At 50.6% G+C, this 19,982-nt stretch overlaps 2 protein-coding genes across 5 annotated transcripts in view; one reads left to right on the top strand and one right to left on the bottom strand.

Annotated features, from left to right (window-relative positions):
- PDE6A (phosphodiesterase 6A) overlaps window positions 1-616 on the top strand; it is a 123,816-nt gene extending 123,200 nt beyond the window's left edge. For both annotated transcript variants that reach the window (XM_015096136.4, XM_004008966.6), the window contains exon 22: window positions 1-616. This exon is cut by the window's left edge and continues 791 nt beyond it. The gene's annotated coding sequence lies outside the window, so the exon portion shown is untranslated.
- A 4-nt stretch (window positions 617-620) lies between these two features.
- PPARGC1B (PPARG coactivator 1 beta) overlaps window positions 621-19,982 on the bottom strand; it is a 120,947-nt gene continuing 101,585 nt past the window's right edge. For 2 of the 3 annotated variants that reach the window (XM_027970394.2, XM_027970395.2), the window contains 5 exons: window positions 18,462-19,251; window positions 14,760-14,835; window positions 12,608-12,729; window positions 9,301-9,455; window positions 621-8,142 (listed from right to left, as the gene is read on the bottom strand). In XM_027970394.2, coding sequence (XP_027826195.1) covers window positions 8,042-8,142; window positions 9,301-9,455; window positions 12,608-12,729; window positions 14,760-14,835; window positions 18,462-19,251 — 1,244 coding nt within the window. In that variant the 3' untranslated portion in view covers window positions 621-8,041. Of the gene's footprint in view, window positions 8,143-9,300; window positions 9,456-12,607; window positions 12,730-14,759; window positions 14,836-18,461; window positions 19,252-19,982 lie in introns of those variants that run through there. The other variant, XM_060415906.1, reaches the window with a different exon arrangement.

The raw sequence follows: 19,982 nt of genomic DNA, 5'->3' as shown, positions 1-19,982 counted from the left end.
CTGCAGCCAATGACAGATCCGTGCCAGGTGTTAAGGCCTGGCCATATTGGCTCAACCCAGGGCAACTTCGCAGCAATAACACACACGTCCAAGATGAAAGGTCCTGGGAGATGCCACTCTTCACTGCTCTCACTGGGAGTAAGTAAGCAAAGGAAAATGTTTCAAGTTCACCCAAATATGGTACACAATTCAAGTCTCTTTTCCATATTCTCTGTCCAGAGACTGTTTCACAGTTGTCAACTGGCAAGTGTCTTTGCCTGAAACCATAATGTCAAAATGTCTCTTTTAGCACATATATGTAGTATGTGTGCGTGGAAAAGCAGATATACCAAAACAAGGGAGTCCTCGTTCAGAAGGTGGTATAGCTTTATAAGTCATACTGGCAATAAGCTGGTAATGGAACAATGTTATGGGAAGCAAGTCTGAATGGTTCCTTGTGATCCATGAAAAGTGCTATGAAGAAAGGACAAGCAAACTTGGAAAGTTTTGGAGAGGCACCCTGGGCTGAGGTCTTCTCTGAGAGATGACCCTGAAACTAGAAGCCTTTTCCTAGTTAGTAGCCGGAGCAACCCTCAACAAGCACATAGGACCCAATAAAGAAAGACACGCCTGGGCAGAGCTGTGGGTGGTATTTTCTTTTTAATCTCCATAGTGTATTTGTTAAGTTTATTTATAAGCAGATCACTTCACTATTTACAGTACATGAGCATAGAGATTCTACAGTTTTTGTGATGTAAACAATAACTCCACAGTGGAGTTTGAGAAAAGAAGCCAGTTCTGAAGTATTTACAGACATTAAAATAGAACTTTATACTCACAGAATAATAATACATAGAGCAATTTGGTTAAATTATCTATGAAACTATAGAATCTGACAATGTACAAATACAGGAAAACATTTTCTCATTTAGAAGGTAAGACAGATAAATCACACCAGAAATAAAATAGGGACGATGACAACCACAATAATTAAAAGCAAAGAAGTTTTCTTCCTTGCCTCTCACAGATAAAGTATTTATATAAATAAGGACACAACCCAACAAAATGGAAAAAATATATAAAAAATCCTCTACCAATTAAAAAAAATAGCAAAACTAAAAACTCGATTCTCAATCATTAGCAGTGTCCTTTAAAAAATTAAAATTTAGCTTTCTATTATAAATAACAAAGCAGATGTGTCCCTCTGTGTAGGTGAAATTCTTGCACCTTTCTCAAGAAATGCATCAATGTAATTCCACACACACACACACACACATAAGCGTGCACACGTGCAGACACACACACACACACACACACACACAGCCTTGCACTCACGCACCCCAGGCTGTAGTTACCTTGTTGAGCTTCCTAATAAATAATGCCCCCTACGGTAGTACCCCGGGGATACCCAAACCTCACAAGGTGAGCCATTCCCTGGTTTGACCCTGTTACAGAGCCGAGGAAAGCCCTGGCTTCCTATTGCTCAGAATTCTCTAGGCTCATGATCACACCAAGAGAAAAGGATTTGAGTCCAAGATTTGGAAATGCTGGAAGGGACCATAGGGACCACCTTGCCCAGTCAATTAAGGCTAGCTACAGACACCATCTCTTTAGAAACCTGGGGTGGGTGGGGTGAGGAATCTTGGGTTGGTTTCAACATTAGCAGCCACCTCTGGAAGAAGCAGATGCTCCAAGCCAATGCTAATGCTAATATCGCAGCACAAGGAGGTGAAGGGGGTGGGTGGGTGTGAATTTCCGGAGCAGACTGCCCCACGTCGCACTTCTGGATGGTCATCTTCCACTGAAACCATTTGGAAATCCAAGCGGTCCACTTCCCTGGTCCACTGACCACCCTGACCACACACCCCTTGAGATTTCCAACCTCTTTCTGTTGGAATCAGAACATTCCTCAAGAAACAAAGTTGGGAGTAGTTTATGACTTTTTATTCCTAACACAAAAACATTTGACAAGATTTTTAAATACAAAATACAAAACAAGCAAACAAAAGCTGTTTGGCTATTCAGTAGACCATATCAAAGGCCACGGCCAGGCCCCCCCCAAAAAATCCTCATGCACAACCTCTCTGCTTGTCCTGAGGGTCCAGTGGGGGCCACCTGGCAGAGGTTCACTTATAAGGTCAGCAGCTGGGCTGCCAGTATTGCAGTTACAGTAAACCCCTCCTGGGCACTTGGGCCGGGTCCACTCACGTTTCCGCTGCCCTCGGGAGAGCTAGTGTATTTTTCAGTCTGAGTGGTTGCTTCTGGGGCTTCTGACTGGTGTTACACTGGGCTCTAAACACACAGACAGTTCGCTCATGTCCTTGCATTTCATTCCCAACATTGGTGTTGGACTGCAAGGTGGTCGAAAGGCTTTATTTGCCTTCTATCTGGGTAGCTGGTGGATACAGTCTTTGGCCACTAGATGGCGACTAGACATTGATAAGGCAAAGTGCTGAGGTGGAAGCTGACCAATCCCTTCAAAAGTCACCCATGAGCGAGGCCGGCAAAGTGGAGACCTGGAGGATCCTTTGACAAAACATACAGCACAGAGGGGGTCCTAGCTATAAAACACCTTTTGGAGGCGTTATTGAATAGCCCAGGGACTGACCACCTGCAAAACCCTATTCTTCGAGCCCCCAGTTTGGGCAGTTGGATTTCTGTGCTGCTTATGAATGTGAAAGGCATTCTGATGAAACAGAGTTTTCTGAAAATCTGCCCCACAAAATCTCAGAGCCTCAGCTACCACTGCTATACCATTAAAGGAACAAAAAACAAAAGCTGCCCTAAACATATGCAGTGTGATCCATGCCTCCTGTTGCCCCGTATGTTTTACAATCATTTGAAACAAATGTGTGAAAAGTACCTAAGTTAAGCTGTTTTGCAAAAACAAGTGTATTGCTAGTATTGTCTGACAGCAAGAGAGAAACAGCCAAGAGGTCACAACATTCAGACTAAAAGCTGTTTGGTGGGGAGGAAGACAAAGCTAATATGAGATTTGACATCGCCACCCAGCCAAGCTGGGGTTTAACCTCTCACCATCCCCACCAGAAACTATGGCTTAGATCTGTCCTGGGGAGCTGGCCTCCTCATATAAGGTTACTCGGCCAGGACCATGTGGATTTGAATTCCCTGCTAGTTGGTAACCTTGCAGAGAACTCTCACCCTGAACATGAGTTGGGAGCAGCCAGAGAATGGAATTGGTTTCATGAGTTAATGATGGCTTCCTGGTGCTCCAGGATGGGAATCTTAGCCCATCAGAGGTGAAAGAGACTTTAGCGCTCAGCCCATCCAATACTCATTCCCATCTGTAAATGAGGAAACAGAGGCCCAAGATCACATAGCAAGTAAGAAACATTGGGTTTCTCACTTTAAGATGGCTTATAGGTAAGTGACTTGCTCTGCAAACCCATTTCAATTGGCTGCGCTGTCTTCATTTTTTTTTTTTTTAACAAAAATAGGTACCAGATCGAAAAGCACTGCTCCATTTTTTTTAGGACTGGCCCTAGGATGGGCTCTCCCTCGGCTGATGTCTATGAAGGCATCTCTGCCTTCCTCCCTCACCAGCCCCTTTCCTGGCCCCCTGTCCCAGTGCCTAGGAGAGGACCTCACATCACCCAGGGAGATCCATGTTTGCCAGTGGAGAAACATGGAGCCAGGCTTAGTGTCATGGGTTTCTCAAAGTGCTTTTATTGGTTTAATGCAAAGTCAGCCTCTGCCTGCTTCCTGGGCATTCCACAGCCGGCTCCCAGGGGCCCTCCACTCTATGTCTGTTTCGAGCCAAGGGCATCTCTATGCACGAAGGTTTCCCAGCTCCCGAGCTCTCCCTCCATTTACCCTGTACCCCTGGACTCAGCAGACAGTCCTGGAGCCCATCTATGTGTGCAAACGTCTCAGGGACTTGGGGCCCAGCTTAAACATATTGCACATAAGCACTAGCCAGGTTCCTTCTGCCCCAATGGGAAGGACCCCTCTTCTTTGGCCATTGAAACCGTTAGGTTCACTTTATTTGCTACTATACATTCAGCTTCTTTCCTTGGTCATGTCTGAGGACAATTGCTAAATCACAAACGGTTTAAGAAAAGACTGCAGTTTCGACATGAGTGAGTCAGATCAACAAATCCTTTGGGGTTGATTCTGCTTCACAGCTGGGTCATCCCATCGCTCTAGCTGGGGGCTCGGCTGTCATTGCAACTGAACCCGAGGCCTGGGAGAGGGTTTCAAGCTGTCCATGCAGAAGGGCTGCACTGTCATGCTGTCCCTGTCCCCTCAGCGTGCATACTGCATACGCCTAGAAGAAATTGCTCTCCAAACATCAACACAGGCTTTCAGCGAGACAGATTTCTTATTGCATCTCTTCCCACATAAAAGACCTGAGTACCGAGTCTTTGCAGTTCAGAGCATCCCCTACCCCTCCCTCTTCCCACCCTGGAGCTCCCAAAGCCCCACCTCTCTCCTGAGCACATTCCACACACAGGGCTATGAGAGCTCACAGCAGCTGCAGACACCTGACTGGTGCTTTGTATTGATACCGCAAAGCAGTGTTCTGATTGGGGGTCAAGGTGTGATGGGGAGAAGAGGGTCAGGGCCTTAGCTGCACTCCATCCACTCATATTCTTTACCTCTTTGATGCATTTTCCTTCATTAACCAGAGCCCCCGAGAGTGAGGATTCTGATTCAGCCTTGTACCGACTGAGGAAGGAGATGGAAGAATTCCACTTAGCATTTAGATGGAACATATTTGGAAAACACCAGCACGGCACAGAGATGGACAGTACAACCTGCCTTGTGTGGGTGGCTACTAACACAGTCTACTGTAAGCGTGTATGGCAATCACATGTAAACATGACGGAGAGCAAACACGAGGACAGAGCTACAGTGAGATGCTTGCCAATGGCAGCTGCTCCCTCTGGGTGACTCCTTAATTTGGTAGGAAAGAGACCAAGGCTAACTGGTTTTCCTGGAGAGACCTTGGAGTCTCCTTGGTAAATAGTACACAGCACCGAATGAGTCTTCGGATGGAGGTTGTCTGCAGGGTTGGTCAATTTTAGAACTTGTATCCTTTTACGTATGGGATGGTAAGAAGAAACTGCTTGATGCCCTCGGCAGGCACCCTCTCCCATCCACAGGCCCCAGCCCCCAACCTTAAGCATATCACGTCCCAGGACTAAACTCAAATCTCTGCTCAAGGGCTAATGTCTGACCACCTTCAAGTGCCTTGTATTAATCTGAAGTGAAAGGGCGGCTTCAGCTGACCCAGTAGAGGGAAGAAACTTGTCCTTCACTAAAAATCTGCATTTCTTCACCCTAAGGTACCACCTGCCCATGGCAGAACCCCTGGTCTAGTGCAATCAGGGAAGAAGCAAACAGGAGAGGCTCAGAGATCTTCTAGTCCAACCCCTCCTAGCACACTGAGACTTAGGGAGAGGAAGGGACTCTGACTTATTTAAGTCACAGAGTTAGTTCTTGGCAAAGCCAGTACTCAATGCAGCTCTCTCCACTCTGAATGCATAGTTCCTTTCTATTTTTTCCACAGGATGAAATTTCAGTTTACTCGTTGGTGCAAATCAGGAGTTAGGGGAGACATCAGGTGGCTTTAAATTTTATTCCATTCCATTCTATCCCATAATGATTTACTGTGTGCCTACTGTGTGCTAGGCAGTGAACAGCTATAAAGGCAATTTATAATGTACAGACTCGTGCCATGGAAATTCTCCTTTTTGGTCTATCCCTATCAACCCTGCCTTCTTCAAACATATTCCTGTCCACTATTCCTCTTGGCCCCCACCTCCAAGCAGGATTGTGTCAGAGTGGTACTGGGAGTCCTGTGCCAAGGGACGGCTTAAGGGCAATCTTCTCTCATAGATCAGGACATGACGGACAGGGATGGGCCAGCATGAAACCTGGCCACCACAGGTTCTGTATGACAGAAAATTTTCAAAGATTAGACCAGGATGTCAGATGGGTTAAACTCTGATCAACTAGTCATGACTGCTCAGAGCACTGTGATGAGGATTGTTGAGCATGACCAAGTTCAAAGAACATGAGTGCAGTGGTCAACTAGTCATGTCTGCAACTGCCCAAGGATGTGGGAATAGTGGCCCATGCACCATGTACTTGCTAGATACCACCTTAGAGGCCACAGCTATCAGCTGGCAGGGACCTTAGAGATCAGCTTGCCTAATTCTCCTCCTTGGTCCATTTCACATAAAAAGAAAACTGGGGTCCAGAGAGGTGAAGTGACTTGATACACAGGAACTCAGATTCTCTGTTTCTTCCAGTGCCATTGCTCTCCAACCTTCTCTGTGGTCTTGAAGTATGCTCACCTCTCAGGAGAGGTTTACTGGCCCAGTTGACCTACTGAGGTATTTTATAATCTTAAGAACATAAATAGAAAACCCAAACCCCATAACTACCAATTGCCAAAGAACAAGGCTTGGCATTAGTAATAGATTACATCACTTTGTTTAGTTACATGAGCCAAGTTCAAACTTTTTTAAGCAGCAGGATCTTTTTTCTTTCAAATACAAAAACTCCCCAAGGAACTCTGATGTGTGAAAAAGACCAAGTTGGAGCCACTCTGTCTGAAGCTGTAGCAGTGCACTCTCACCCTGCCTGGCCATGCTCCCCCTCACAAATGGCCCCCAAGGCACCTCCTGAACATCCAAGGTGGACATGGCTTTGATACCACTCAAGAACACAAACTTTAAAATAAAACCCAATGAGAATGTTTTCTAAGTTGGAAAGGAGCTTGGAGATTGTCTTATTTATCCCCATGCCTCACATCCCCTCCTGCTCCCCGTTACCCCTGCCACCCAAACAACTTCACAGGTGAAGAAAAGGGAAGTCAAGCTGAAGGAGGATGAGGTGGTAGCTGGCCCCAGAAGGGTGACTGCTCCCAGATCGTCTCTCTGCATCACTCCAGGTGTGTCCCTGAAGCTCTGATGGCGTGTCCACAGGTGTAAGCACACCTCAGGACCCCTTGGATCAAGACAGGTGCCAAAGCCTGAACTTGCCCAATATTGACGAGGGAGCTGCCAACTTGCCCCCCAAAATGAGCCTGGAGGCGCCTAGCCTGTTGTACTTTTCAGTTGAACCCACTTCTACCAGTCCTTGCAACTTTGCCTCTTTACCCTAACTAAGGCAGGAGGAGGGGCCTGGGCTGGGCCACTAAAGTCTCACAGGTTGTGAAATCCTGGGCAAGTCATTTTGCCTCCTGGGGCGCTGCTGGCCTCACCTGGAAAACAGGAATAATGCAGCTCACCCCACCTTCTTTCCAAGGTGCGCGGGGATCTGGGCACTCATGTCCAGGCACAAACTCTAAGTGTGAGCTGGGCACCGACTGTAAACGGACCCCAGCTTGCTCAATGAGAGACAAGGCAGCGCTTAGCAGAACAGGCCCAGAAACAGGCCCTCTCTCCATCGCTCCTGATGGTGGCTGCATGCCACTCCTCCCTGGTAACCAGGCTTCCGGCCACCAGCACTTCTGGGGCATTCTGGTAAAGGGAGCAGTGCAGGTCAGTGGCAAACACCTCATGACAGTGCATAGTTAACAAAATCAAGGAAGCAATATAATAATCCCAGGCACAGGACATCTGAGCCATAAATACATTATTTTAAGGATATACTTTTTTTTTCTTCAATTAGAAATGAGTTTATAATCCTGATTCTATTCACGAGTAACGATTTCATCATCACACACTACAGACGAGAAATGGTATGGTGAACACAGCTGCACGTCTACGAGGGGACGTCGGTCGGGGAGGAAGGGGAGGTGGGTGCCAGACCAAGCATCCGGCGCGCACCCAGGACACCCGTCGGAAGCGAGGACACTAATGTGGCAGTGGAACATCAACACCATGGAAACTCACAGACAGAAGCAGCTTTGTTCAATGTAAACATTGATCTTTTTTTTTTTTAAAAGGACAGCAGTTCCGAGTTTCTCTCTCTCTCTCACGCGCTCGCTCTCTCTCCTTCTCATATACTTAATTTCTTTGAAAACGTAAACATTTTGGAAGGGCCTTGTCTGAGGTATTGAGGTATTCCTCGAAGGTTAAGGCTGTTATCAGTGCAGGCTCTGCTGGGCCTCCTTCAGTAAGCTGTCAAAATCCATGGCTTCGTACTTGGTTTTCACTGACGCAGGCAGGGCCTCTTCTGAATTAGAATCTGGGCGGGGGTGGAGGAGTCAGTGAGAGGGGAAGGCAGAGCGATTCAGAAAGCCTGCCAATCAGAAAATCTGCCACCGGGGTCAGCCCCATGGAGCGGGGGTGGCCTGAGGCTTCAGACAGCAGTGGGCAGTGGCTCTGCGCTCCTCTGGGCCACCTCCGCCATGTGGGTGGAGTCTCGGGGGCTCGGCTGCCCTGGCTGCAGGCTAGGGATGCCTGAACCAGAGCCCTCCCCCCAGGGCTCCTTTCCCGCTCCAACAGCCTCTAATTCTCCTTCCCCTAATGGTTTCTTGCCCTTTAGGAAACCAGTGCAGAAGTCACATAAGGCAGACAGCTACGATGTCCTCAGAGTGTGGCTGGGGAACTGGGTCCCCCCATTGGGGGACACAAAGTCAGGAGCACTGCCTGGTCAGGTGCCTCCGGGGTCTCCTGACGCTCAGATCTGCACTGTGGAGGCTGCAGCAGACTCTGGCCTACCACGAACTCTCTCCCAAATTGTACTTGTCCTTCTTTACCAACTTGCCCCCAGATGCTAAGGGCATGGTGACAATATCGTTTCGCTGTGGCCCAGTAATGGACAAGGCTGCTGCCTGTCAGGGCCACCATGGATGGCAGGGCGGCTACTGGCCCTGTGAGGTCACAGACACGGCAGCCGTGGTTCTGCCCCCTGGCTGCGAACATGAGGCTGGACCTTCCAAGGGACCATGAGAGGCTTCATCTCTTTGGTACCAGTCCTGGCATAGGGCAAGATGGGCCAGAGGCCAGAAGGAAAGCAAGAGGACAGCCTCCAGGCTGAGTGGCTGCCAAGTTATTCCCACCAGCATGGGGGAGCCTGGTCTTCCCCCATGGCTCAGGGGTAAAGAATCTGCCTGCCAATGCAGGAGACATGGGTTCAATCCCTGGGTGAGGACAATCCCCCGGAGAAGGAAATGGCAACCCACTCCAGGATTCCTGCCTGGGAAACCTCATGGACAGAGAGCCTGATGGGCTGTACTCCCTGGGGTCACAAAGAGCTGGACACGACTGGGTGACTAAGCAACAATCACAGGGCAGCCTGGGCATGGGAGCCATGTCCAGAGGGGGCTTTCGGTTCAATAAAGGAGGCCACTGCCCCCAGAGCTTCGGGTATGAGTGGGATGCACAGGGCCTGCATACTCACCGTAGTCAGTATAGCGGGGCCAGCAGAAGTGCCGGAGCCCCCCGTAGCTCAGCTGGAAGGAGGGCTCGCTGCGCTTCCTCAGGGCGGCGCCATTCCTCAGGGACAGGGCTGCGTGCTCAGAACACCGGTAGGTGATGAGGCCATGCTTCTCGCCTCTGGAAGGAGAGGAAACGGGCAGCGTGTCACTGGGCCAGCCTGGTGGGCACTGTCGGGCCAGCCTGGTGGGTACTCTCAGACCAGCTGCTACCAGGTGAGGAGCGGGAAACCACGAGTCATGAGTCAGTGGCTCATGACTGTGCCGCAGGGCTCCCCGAAAGACACGATGACGGTCACTGGGTTGGCAATAAAGCACTAGTAAGTGCTGGCCGCCACCCATCGCCTCACATGCTCTTCACATCCCTGTGACCAGGAACTCTGGGACGAGGAACAGGCTCTGAGTTCAGGATCTGCCCAAAGACAGGGGGCAGAGCAGGGACTCACAACCCAGGCTTCCTGCCGTGAAATCTGAGGCTCTTCATGGTCCTCTCTATTTCCTTCATGATCCCCATTTTTCAGGATCGGCCACACCTATGCTCCATCCTGCCACCCCCGCGCGCTTCAAGTCAGCCTCAGCTGCCACTTCCTTTTCTTAATTAAACGTTCGTTCATTTCTTTGGCTGTGCTTGCAGCGCGTGGGCTTTCTCTAGCTGCGGCACTCGGGCTGCTCTTCTTGGAGCTCACGGGCTCCAGAGCGCACGGGCTCAGTAGTCGTGGCAAGCGGATTCTCTAGCTGCACACAGGGTCTCTAGTGGTGGCACACAGGCTTAGCTGCCCCATGGCATATGGGATTTCAGTTCCCCAACCAGGGACTGAATGCATGTCCTCTGCATTGGAGGTGGATTCTTAACCAGCGGACTACCGGGGAAGTCCCTCAGCCGCCACTTCTTTGGCTGTTAACCTGTCCTTCGCCTTCCCTAAGATTGCTGATTTTGCACATACGTCTCCTCCACGCCTGCCTATTCAGCTTTCTCTCCCTGCCCTCTGACAATACCACCCGGTGCTCAGCTGGGCTCAGGGCACCAGGGAAAGGCACAAGACAGTGACCCTCCTTGGCTGTAGTGATTGTTCAAGCATGAACCTGTCACCCAAAACAGAACCCCGAAGATTCCATGCCCTATCTTTGCTGGAACTCCTGCTTCCCTGGGTAGGAGATATGCTTACTGCTGGAGATAACCACTTTGCAAGCATGAGGGAAGCCTGCCTGAGAAGAATGCCAACGTGAGGGGGACCTAAAGTCAGATCTACACTCATCAGTTCCACAATCAAATGAATCCTGATCTATTGGTCTGCTACTCAGACTCCTCAAGGACAGCACCATCCTACCACTCAGCACAGGCCTACAGACCTCGAGTGCCTCACAAACACTCGACTGAATTGCATTTCCTGACACGTCTCTGAACCAGGCCAAGGCTGGAACCCTCTGACTCTAAATATCCGAGGCTCCTGAGTACTCTTTAAATCTTAACACACTGAACTGTCTCCTTAGAGATTAATTTGCTTGCTTTGTTTTTACACGGGATACCTTCATGGGATATCCTGAAGACTGCACAGAAGGTACATAGTTTAATTTGCGTCATGACTTTTTAAAGCAAATTATGACAAAAATGCATATCATAAAATTTACCACCTTTATTATTTTTCAGTGTATGGTTCAGTTGTGTTAAGTACATGCGCGCATGCTAAGTGGCTTCAGTCGTGTCCAGCTCTTAGTGATGGTATGGACTGGAGCCCACCAGGCTCCTCCACTCGTGGGATTTTCCAGGCAAGAACACTGGACTGGGTTGTCATTCCCTACTCCAGGAGATCTTCCCAACCCAGGGTTTGAACCCATGTCTCTTACATCTCCTGCACTGGCAGGTGGATTCTTTACCACTAGAGCCACATCGTGTTAACTTACACTGTTGTAAGATGGATCTCTAGAAATTTTTCATCTCGCAAAACTGAAACTTTGAACCCGTTAAACAGCAACGCCTTATATCCTCTTCTCCCAGCCCCTGGCCACCACCATTCTACTTTCCATGTCTGTGCGTTTAACTCCTTTAGATCCCTCATGTGAGCGGAATCACACAGTATGTGTCCTTTGTGACTGGCTTATTTCACCCAGCATAACGTCCTCAAAGTTCACGCATGCTGTAGCACGTGACAGGATGGACTCCCATCCTTCTTAAGACTAATATTCCACGGCATGCATATACATCTTGCTTATCCATTCTTCTTGAGTTGTTGCCAACTCTTGGATATTGTGAATAATAGTGCTATGAACATGTATGTGCAAATGCCTCTTCAAGATCTTGCTTTCAATTCTTCTGATTATATACCCAGAAGAGGAATGGCTGGGTCAAATGGTAATTTTATGTTTAATTTTATGAGGAATCCCCATACTATTTTCCATAGTGGTTGCACCTTTTATTGGCTTGTTTGGGTTTCCATAACATCAGTTGGAAAAACCCAAATGAACTTTTTGGCCAACCCACTACATTCCAACTCACAGCGCACGAGGATTCCAGTCTCTCCACATCCTCACTTGTTACTTTTCCATAGCCATCGTAAGGGTTGTGAGATGTGTAATGATTCTTATGTAGAAACTATTTTCTCACTGAAGTTTTTAAAAGTCATTATTATATTAGAATTTTAAAACCTTAATAACTCAGTTTGCAAGTAATAACAGGAGATACTTCAGAATTATTTCAAATCTGATGAAGTTTTGACACGTAAGTTGTGCATTTATATGCAGCCTATTCTTACAGATCTCCCGAGAGATGAAACACTGCTTCCCTGGGTGAGTGGGACACAGGGCTGCAGCTGCAGAGGAACGAGGGATGGAATAACATGGGGTTTGCAGCCAAGAGTGCAATGCAAGTGTGCCTTCAGCCACCACGGGCTTTTGGCAGCCCCATACCAGCTCTAGGATGGATAACCAGAAGCTGACACATGGGCTGCAGACCCTGCTCTGCCACTAACTAGCTGCTCAGCTGACTTATCTGCGCCACCCAGAAAGGAAAGCAATGGAAAGAGTAAGGCTGCATGTGTCACACGCAAGTTGGGAAACTGAAGTAAGACAATGCGTGAGAGTTGCCTCGCACTTTAGCAGACATCAGTACATGTTTGCGGCGATTCCTGGGCTGCAGAGTTGTTACTGGTCCTCCCTTCTCCTGTACCTAATGGTAGGTTTGTCCTGGAAGTCTTCTTGGGCACCTTCAATGTGGTGAGCCCTGAATTGGGACCTCTGCACACCCCTACTCCCCTCCTCTGTGAGAGCCTGACTCACCTCTTGCTTCTTGTGAGCACCTGGCACTCCACAATCTCGCCAAACACTTCAAAGCGCCTCTTCAGCTCACGTGAGCTCATGTCACTGGAGAGATTTCGGACGTACACCACGCGGCCTTCGCCCTGCCCAAGGAGGACACAGAGGGACCTGTCATTAGGGTTGCTTCCTAGAGCCCCCTAGATGGCGGGCTCCCACAGAGTCCTCATCCCCAGTCCATGCCACCCGGCTGAGCAAGCGACACCAGCTGGGACTGGAGTCAGAGACAGGATAATGACAGGTGCTATCCCAGACGACCTGCCTTATGGGAGGAGGGGGCTGTTAGGCATCGGATGGGAGGTGGCCCGGAAGGAAGCGATTGCATACTTGAAGGGAATGAACAGAGACTGGGCAGAGACAGGAGAGGGAGTCACCGCTACTAACGTAGCTTCTGTATCTGTTTGGAGCCTGACTTCTTCTGGCACGGGGGGAGGTGCTGAGGATGCTAGAGGGCGAGCACTGGCGGCCAGGTCGCTACAGGGCAGAGGGGGTGGGGAGGACAACAGTGGGACCGGGGCCTAAGGATGTGGAGCCACCGATAGCTTTGGTTTTGCCAGGATACTATGTAGACACTGGCCACCTTTAGGAGCCAGGCTCCTAGACTGGCCCAGCAGAGGGGGGTGCATCAGGGAAGCCTGGTTGGGACCTCCCCGCACCCCCCCACCATCATCTAGTGACTGGATCCAGTTAAAGGCATGGCCATCGGAAGAGTGGCTTTGATTTGCTGGAGGAACTCCAGCTGTGCTCCTGGTGGGCAAGACCACCAGGGTCTGGTCTAGATAGGCTTTCTCCGGAACAGGTTAAGGCCAGCGGTCCTCCAGCCATGCACCTCAGAGGGCAGCGGTCCAGAGAGAGCACTTCTGTACAGTCACAGGCGCTAGGTATATTCCCCAGGGTGGCCCAGGTCAGCTCCGTGTAAGAGTGCAACCGCCCCCTGCCCACCCCCTCTCTCCTCCCCCCACCCGCCTCCTCCAGGACCTTGAACTCACAAGGCTCTCTCCAGCCTTTGCACCCCCGTCCTCCTGAACCTTTGCTTGGATGGCTTCTTCCATCCCTTGGGGCCTAGCTCTCTGAAGATGCCCCTCCCAGACAACCATGTAAATAAATCCTCCCCACAAGTCATAACATGATTTGTTTCAGACATCTTAGTCGTGGCGTGATTAATTTCACAGTGCACCTCCCAATCTGTAATTACAGTGTTTACTGCTTTGCTTATGAGTCTGTCATCTCTCTCTCCCTTCTGGCCCAACCATAGGAGTGGAGACCTTGTTTGTCTCATTCACTGTTGCCATCCAGCATCTAGAACAGGGCCAGGCATGCCACAACTACTGAATGGTCACACAAGGATCCCAAGAAGTTGCTCCATGTGGTTTTAAGTACCTGCTTGCAGACAGCTGCGAGGACACCTCTGGGGTATGCATACCTGAGCGTGCCCTGCCCTGAAGTACCACGTTGTCGGGGGAGGGGGGCACGTGGGGGCAGGGTGTGGGGGTGGTGGGGTGGGGTGTATGGAAATCCAGTGAGAGTCTTTCTGTGCTTCTGTCTTGCTTTCCCTTCCCTCCTTTCTAATGATATGAGGACACTGACTCCAGCTTCCTAATGACTTTTCCCTGCATGGTGCTCTGCAACAGGTCCACCAGGCACAGCCTGGGCCTCTGGACTAACTCTGGAGGAGGACTAGAGAGTCGGGCAGGGAGGAAGAGACAGGCTCTCTTGGTCCTTTAGCCCAGATCACACCAGGGGACCCTATATACAGATGAGTAAACTGAGGCTCAAGGAAGTTGCTCAAGGTCACACAGAAGTGGAAGCAGGGCTGGCTCTGCTCCCTCATCAGTGCTCACCCCCTGGGCCCTGTCGAGCCTCTGATACTGAGCCCTAAATCCTCACCAACAGCACACCACCCCACCCCACTCCCAGACAGCCCCTTGGCTGCATTTTGCACGCGCCACCTTTGATGCCCTTTGGTGACCCTTGTGGTTTTGTAAATGAGAGAAATACAACTATCTCCTGTAGTCCAGATGACCTCAGAGCACTTCAGGTCTCTGAAGCCCCCACACTTCCTGACGCCCCTGCTTGTCCCCATTCACTCTGGGCTCTGGGGCCCCAAGTCACTTACAATGGCCTTTTCCCGCCGCTTCCTGGCATGCCGGACGCTTGGCGTTCCGTCTGAACACGACCCTCTGCTCTCACATCTGTCAGTGAACAAGCAAAGCAGACTCACTCACTCTTAGCAGGGACCACAGTGGGGCGGGAGGAGGACTTGCTCCAGGAGGCGAGCGATTGTTTCTTCCGCTTTGTTAGGACTCATTCATTAGTGAAGGTAGGACTAGGGGAAGGAGCCCAGCTCTCCGCCTCAGCGGTGACCCCCCAGGGCCGCATGTGGGTCTGAACGTGTGACTGACACACGCCTTCTACATTGCGAACCATAAGCCCTGTGAACCTTTCTATGCTGTTGGGGGTGGGAAAGGCCCTTTTGCTTCATTATGATATTTGACCTGATGAAGAAATATCCTCTGAGGTCTCATGCTTCCCCATTTTTCAGATGAAAATCTTAAGGCTCAGGTTCAAGATGAAATTTTCCCCAAAGCTAAGAAGTGGGGAAGCCAGAGCTAGTCGGAGGTCTGCTGATTCTAGACCCACGGCTCCCCCTCCATTTGTGCTGTCTGGCCAGGCAGCAACCTCGGCCATCACAGCCCCCACACCCCAAGCAGCCAGTGGGCTACTCAGCTGGAGAAGCTCCTGGGTGCCGCAGGCCTGCGCCCTCCCAGGCACCTGTCTGCACAATGCTCTCTCCTCCCAGTGGCCCGGCTGCTGGAGGGGAAGGAGCTCCGCATGTAAGGGGGGTCGAGTGCTGACTCTGCCACACACCGTCTGCATCCTTGGGAACACAGCAGAGAATGAGAGCAGGGGCTCCAGAGTCAGCTAGTATTCCGATGCTGATTCTACTACCTCTCTGCTGGTAACCCGGGACTGGCTATTTAAGCCAGTTCTTCATCTGTAAACTAAGGAGAATCAATTATATTTGCCTCCTCAGCCATTTGGGAGGATCAAATCAGAACATACCTGTACATGCTTAGCCCAGGAATGGCTCAGTACTTGCTGGCTATATTTTCCTATTGAACCTTTTTGAGCCTCAGTTTCCTCATCTATAAAATGGGGATGAAAAGCACTTGAGATTCCCTCAAGTAACTCTGTGAAGCTCAAAGAGGGTAATAGAAAGGGATGTGACTTGCAAACTTTAAAGCGCTATATAATGAGAGTACCGTTATCTACTTGCAGCAGCATTAAGTCTTCCCCCATGAAGAGCTGAGAGGGACTTAAAGGTGCTGCAAAGTGAAGTAAGTGAAGTTGCTCAGTCATGTCCGACTCTTTGTGATCCCATGCACTATAGCCTACCAGGCTCTGAGGAGCCTCTCAGTCCACAGAATTTTCCAGGCGAGAGTACTGGAGTGGGCTGCCATTTCCTTCTCCAGGGGATCTTCCCAACCCAGGGATGGAACCTGGGTCTCCCGCACTGCAGGCAGACGCTTTACCGTCTGAGCCGCCAGGGAAGCCCTGAAGGTGCTGTAGGGCTTGTTAAACCAGCTCAAAGCCTTCCTGTTGATTGATGTTTGGTAGCAGAAGCAAAAGTAGAGAAATGCTGGTCTGGAGAAGACTGATGACTAGTTTATCCAACTGACTAGCCATCAAGCTCTGCTAGGCAGCTGAGTAGGAACCAAGTTAACAATTAACTTTCTCCAGCGAAAGCCAGCCTGAACTTAGCCCAAAAGTGAGAAAGAGGAAAAGGAGAATCCATGGTGATTGAGAGAGGCCCCTGACTCTTGTGCCAAGCCCATGGGTAAAGGGCTGAACAGGCCAGGAGGGGAAGGAAGCCAAGAAGCTCCAGCTCTGGCCTTGGGGGATGTGCTTCAACAGGAGAAAAACCTTAGTAGCTCCTGAACAGACGCTGCAGAAGAAACCAGCTAACGTGAACACAGACAGACTAGCTCAAAGCGACCCGCTGGGGAAAGGAGAACAGAGCTGAAAGGGGGGCTCAGAGAGGTCTGACAGAAGATGGCTCTGACTAACTGTTCTGGCTTATTACATAGACAGGCTTTTACAGAAATTGCTCAAAACGAGTTTATTTTAAATAACAGATAGTCCAGGGCTTCACCATATTAATGTCTGGGGTTGGGGGGGCGGGGAGGGTGGTGTCCAGAAGTCCCCTAAAATCCAATGCCCAATTAGTTGTCTGCATACATTTTAATGGGGAAAGTAAGCTTTGTTTTCATCAGATTTTCAATTAAGAGCCACCAGTGTGTGTGTGTGTGTGTTAGTTGCTCAGTCATGTCCAACTCTTTGCAACCCCATAGACCATAGCCCACCAGGCCCCTCCGCCCATGGGACTCTCCAGGCAAGAACACTGGAGTCGGTTGCCATTTCCTTCTCCAAAAGGAACTATAGCTAGAAAGAAAGTGAAGTCGCTCAGTAGTGCCTGACTCTTTGCAACCCCATGGACTGTATGTAGCCTACCAGGCTCCTCCATCCATGGAATTCTCCAGGCAAGAGTACTGGAGTGGGTTGCCATTTCCTTCTCCAAGAGCCACCAGTAGAGATAAGAAAATATAAACAGGAATTTTTCTAAGGTTATCTTTCTACTACCTGAATTCTGTTTCTCAGAGTCTAGCGCTCTAGCAATGTCATCATTACCCCGGAACTTGTTAGAAATTCTCCACCCCACCCCCGACCTACAAAACCTGAGGCTCAGGGGGCGGGGCCCAGCCAACAGCTTGGCAAGGAGGCCTCCCGGGGATCCTGCTTGCTGCACTGCTCTGAACCCAGGAGCGCCATCTGGTGGTCACTCAGGTGCATCTCGAGCAGAGGGTTTGGGACCTGCACCCACGCTTCTAAAGCCTCCCCATCCAAAGAGCCGGATCCTGCTGTCATCAGGGAAGAGAAGCAACCTGTCTCCACCAAAAGACGCCAGACTTCCATTCTTTCTGCCCAGCTGCCCACAGAATTCTGGAACGGCTCCTTCTACAGTCCGGTTCAGTGAGCCAAGACGGGATAAGCAAATGCTTATGACACGTCATCCTGGTGTGAAGGAAAAAGAGCTCCCCCACTGGGTGGCTGACTGCTGGAAGACTGCACAACTCCGCAGCACCGAGAAATGAGAATAAACCTTACCATTGCTTTAAAGCCGGGTTTTTGGTGTTTTTTAAGAACACGTTAGAATTCTGCTAATCTTTGTTTTACAAGTAAATGTCACATAGGTATTACACTGTATAGATGTGTTGACCCTTGAACAACACAGGTTTGAACTCTGAGGGTCCACCAACACGGGTTTTTTTTTTCAGTAGTAAATACCACACTGTCAGAAGTTGCTGAATCTGCAGATACGGAGTTACCTTGGATGAGGAGAGTAGACTATAAGTTATACACAATTTTTGACTGTGTGGAGGATTGGTGTCCCTAATCCTTACATTATTCAAAGGTCAAGTGTATATGTTTACACAAAAACCTACCTATTTTACAAATATAAAAGCAGAAACAGATGAGTAAGGTCACAAAAGGCTAAAAAGTGTGTTTTCTTCCTCCCCCGAGGCCAGGCTATCCGGACCACTCCTCAATGGACCACTGGACCACACCACAGGCTTCGCTTGGCTTCAGGACTTGCCCATAACTCCCCAAGGAGTCCACCTCCAGGGCCTCTGACCAGGACACAGGCCACACAGGAAGCTGGGGCCCTGGTCTCAGAGCTCCTCTCTCCCCTGACACCTCAGAACTGGGGGTGCTCAGCTGCCCACCATCCATCCTGAGGCCACCCACCCATCCATACCTGAAGGTCCTCCGTGTGGCTGGTGACCGGGAGCGGCAGGATGAGGAGCCAGAGCTGGAGCGGCTGCGGGGACAGAGCCGCCGACTAGCCTTGCTGGGTGGGCTCTGGTAGGGGCAGTGGTCAGAGCGAGGGGGGCTGACCCCCAAGTCTTCTTCTTCATCGTCGTCCTCCTCCTCGTCCTCCTCCTCCAGGAGGAATGTGCTCTCGCCACTGCTGCTGCTGCTGTCTTCAAAGACAGTGTCATACTCGGGGCTCTTGCAGGAGGCCAGGTCTTCATCCTCCAAGGCTGTCTCTAGGAGCCCAAAGTGCTTAGTGAGGCTGGCACGGATCTCGTGGTCTCTCAGCAGCATGCTGTCCTTGGTGGGGGCACCAACATCACAGCTTCCGTCTTCTTCCCTGCCAGCGGCCTGGGCCTCAGCCCGTGGGGGCCCTGGCTGGGGCCAGTCCTTCAGGTGGGCCCCAGACGGCTCCCAGGACCTCAGCACCTTCCTCTGCAGGGCACCGTCTGGCTTCAGCACCTGGCAGTAGTCATGGTCGCCGAAGGAACAGGAGAAGGGTCGCTTCTGGCCAGCCTGGGAGGCTGGCTGGGCTGGGGCATGCCGCAGGTGGGACAGGAGCTCGCTCCGCTCTGGGCGCTTCTTTGGCAGCTTGTGGGCAGCCTCGGTGGTGGCCCCGAGCTGGGGACCCTCTGGGGTGGGAGCTCTGTCTTTGCCAGGGCTGTGCTTGATGTCTGGCTTGAAGGGGTCTTCCTCTGTGGGCTTATACGGAGGCGTGGTAGGCGGAGTGAGTCCTACCCAAGCAAGAGGAAAAATGTGAGACAGATCATTTCTCCAAGGAGCACTGAAACCCTCCTTTGGGAGGGCAGAGAAATAGCATGCGTCTCACCACTCTCCAGACCCAGTGGATGGCAGGCATCGCTAATCGATCACTGCGCTGCTGACTGAGCCGGGACATGGCCTGGGACTCCATCTCATACAGTCCATCAACAGTTTTTCGGAGCTGGCATGTGATGAAATCCATTTGCCATCCCTTCTGTAGCCTTGCAGAAGCCTCCAGGTTATCTGAGATCTCTCTTCCTGCTCCACATTGCATCATTCCACAAGCCCTCCCAAATGGTCATCCCAAATACCTCTGAAGTCTCCCAGGGTACAGAGGTGGCAGACACCACAGGCCAAAACCTCCCATCTGGATTTGACCACCACAGTGACCTTAGGTGGTTCTGCAACTGACCTGAGCCTTCACCCTCCCCCAGGTACCAGAAGGAACTTGCCAAAATGCCAGCGATCTCTTCCTTTCTGGGGCTCCTTGGAGCCTTGAGGATCTACGTGAACCCCTTCAGCCCGACATTCCTCTCAGCCTTTGATGTTTGCTCTTGCCTGGCCCCCCAGCACTACCATGGCCGGTCTCCTCCGATGCACCTGTACCTCCGCTTTTCTGTGCCTTTTTGCTCATGCCAATTCTGCTGCCAAGAACACCCTTCTGTTGTGTTTTTGTCTCCTCCACCTAAATGCCTGCTGCTCT

The sequence above is a fragment of the Ovis aries genome, chromosome 5 (genome assembly GCF_016772045.2).
Source record: "Ovis aries strain OAR_USU_Benz2616 breed Rambouillet chromosome 5, ARS-UI_Ramb_v3.0, whole genome shotgun sequence".
NCBI classification, from domain to species: domain Eukaryota; kingdom Metazoa; phylum Chordata; class Mammalia; order Artiodactyla; family Bovidae; genus Ovis; species Ovis aries.
Note: the sequence above shows the minus strand (reverse complement) of the source record. Positions and strands in the feature narration are given on the sequence as shown.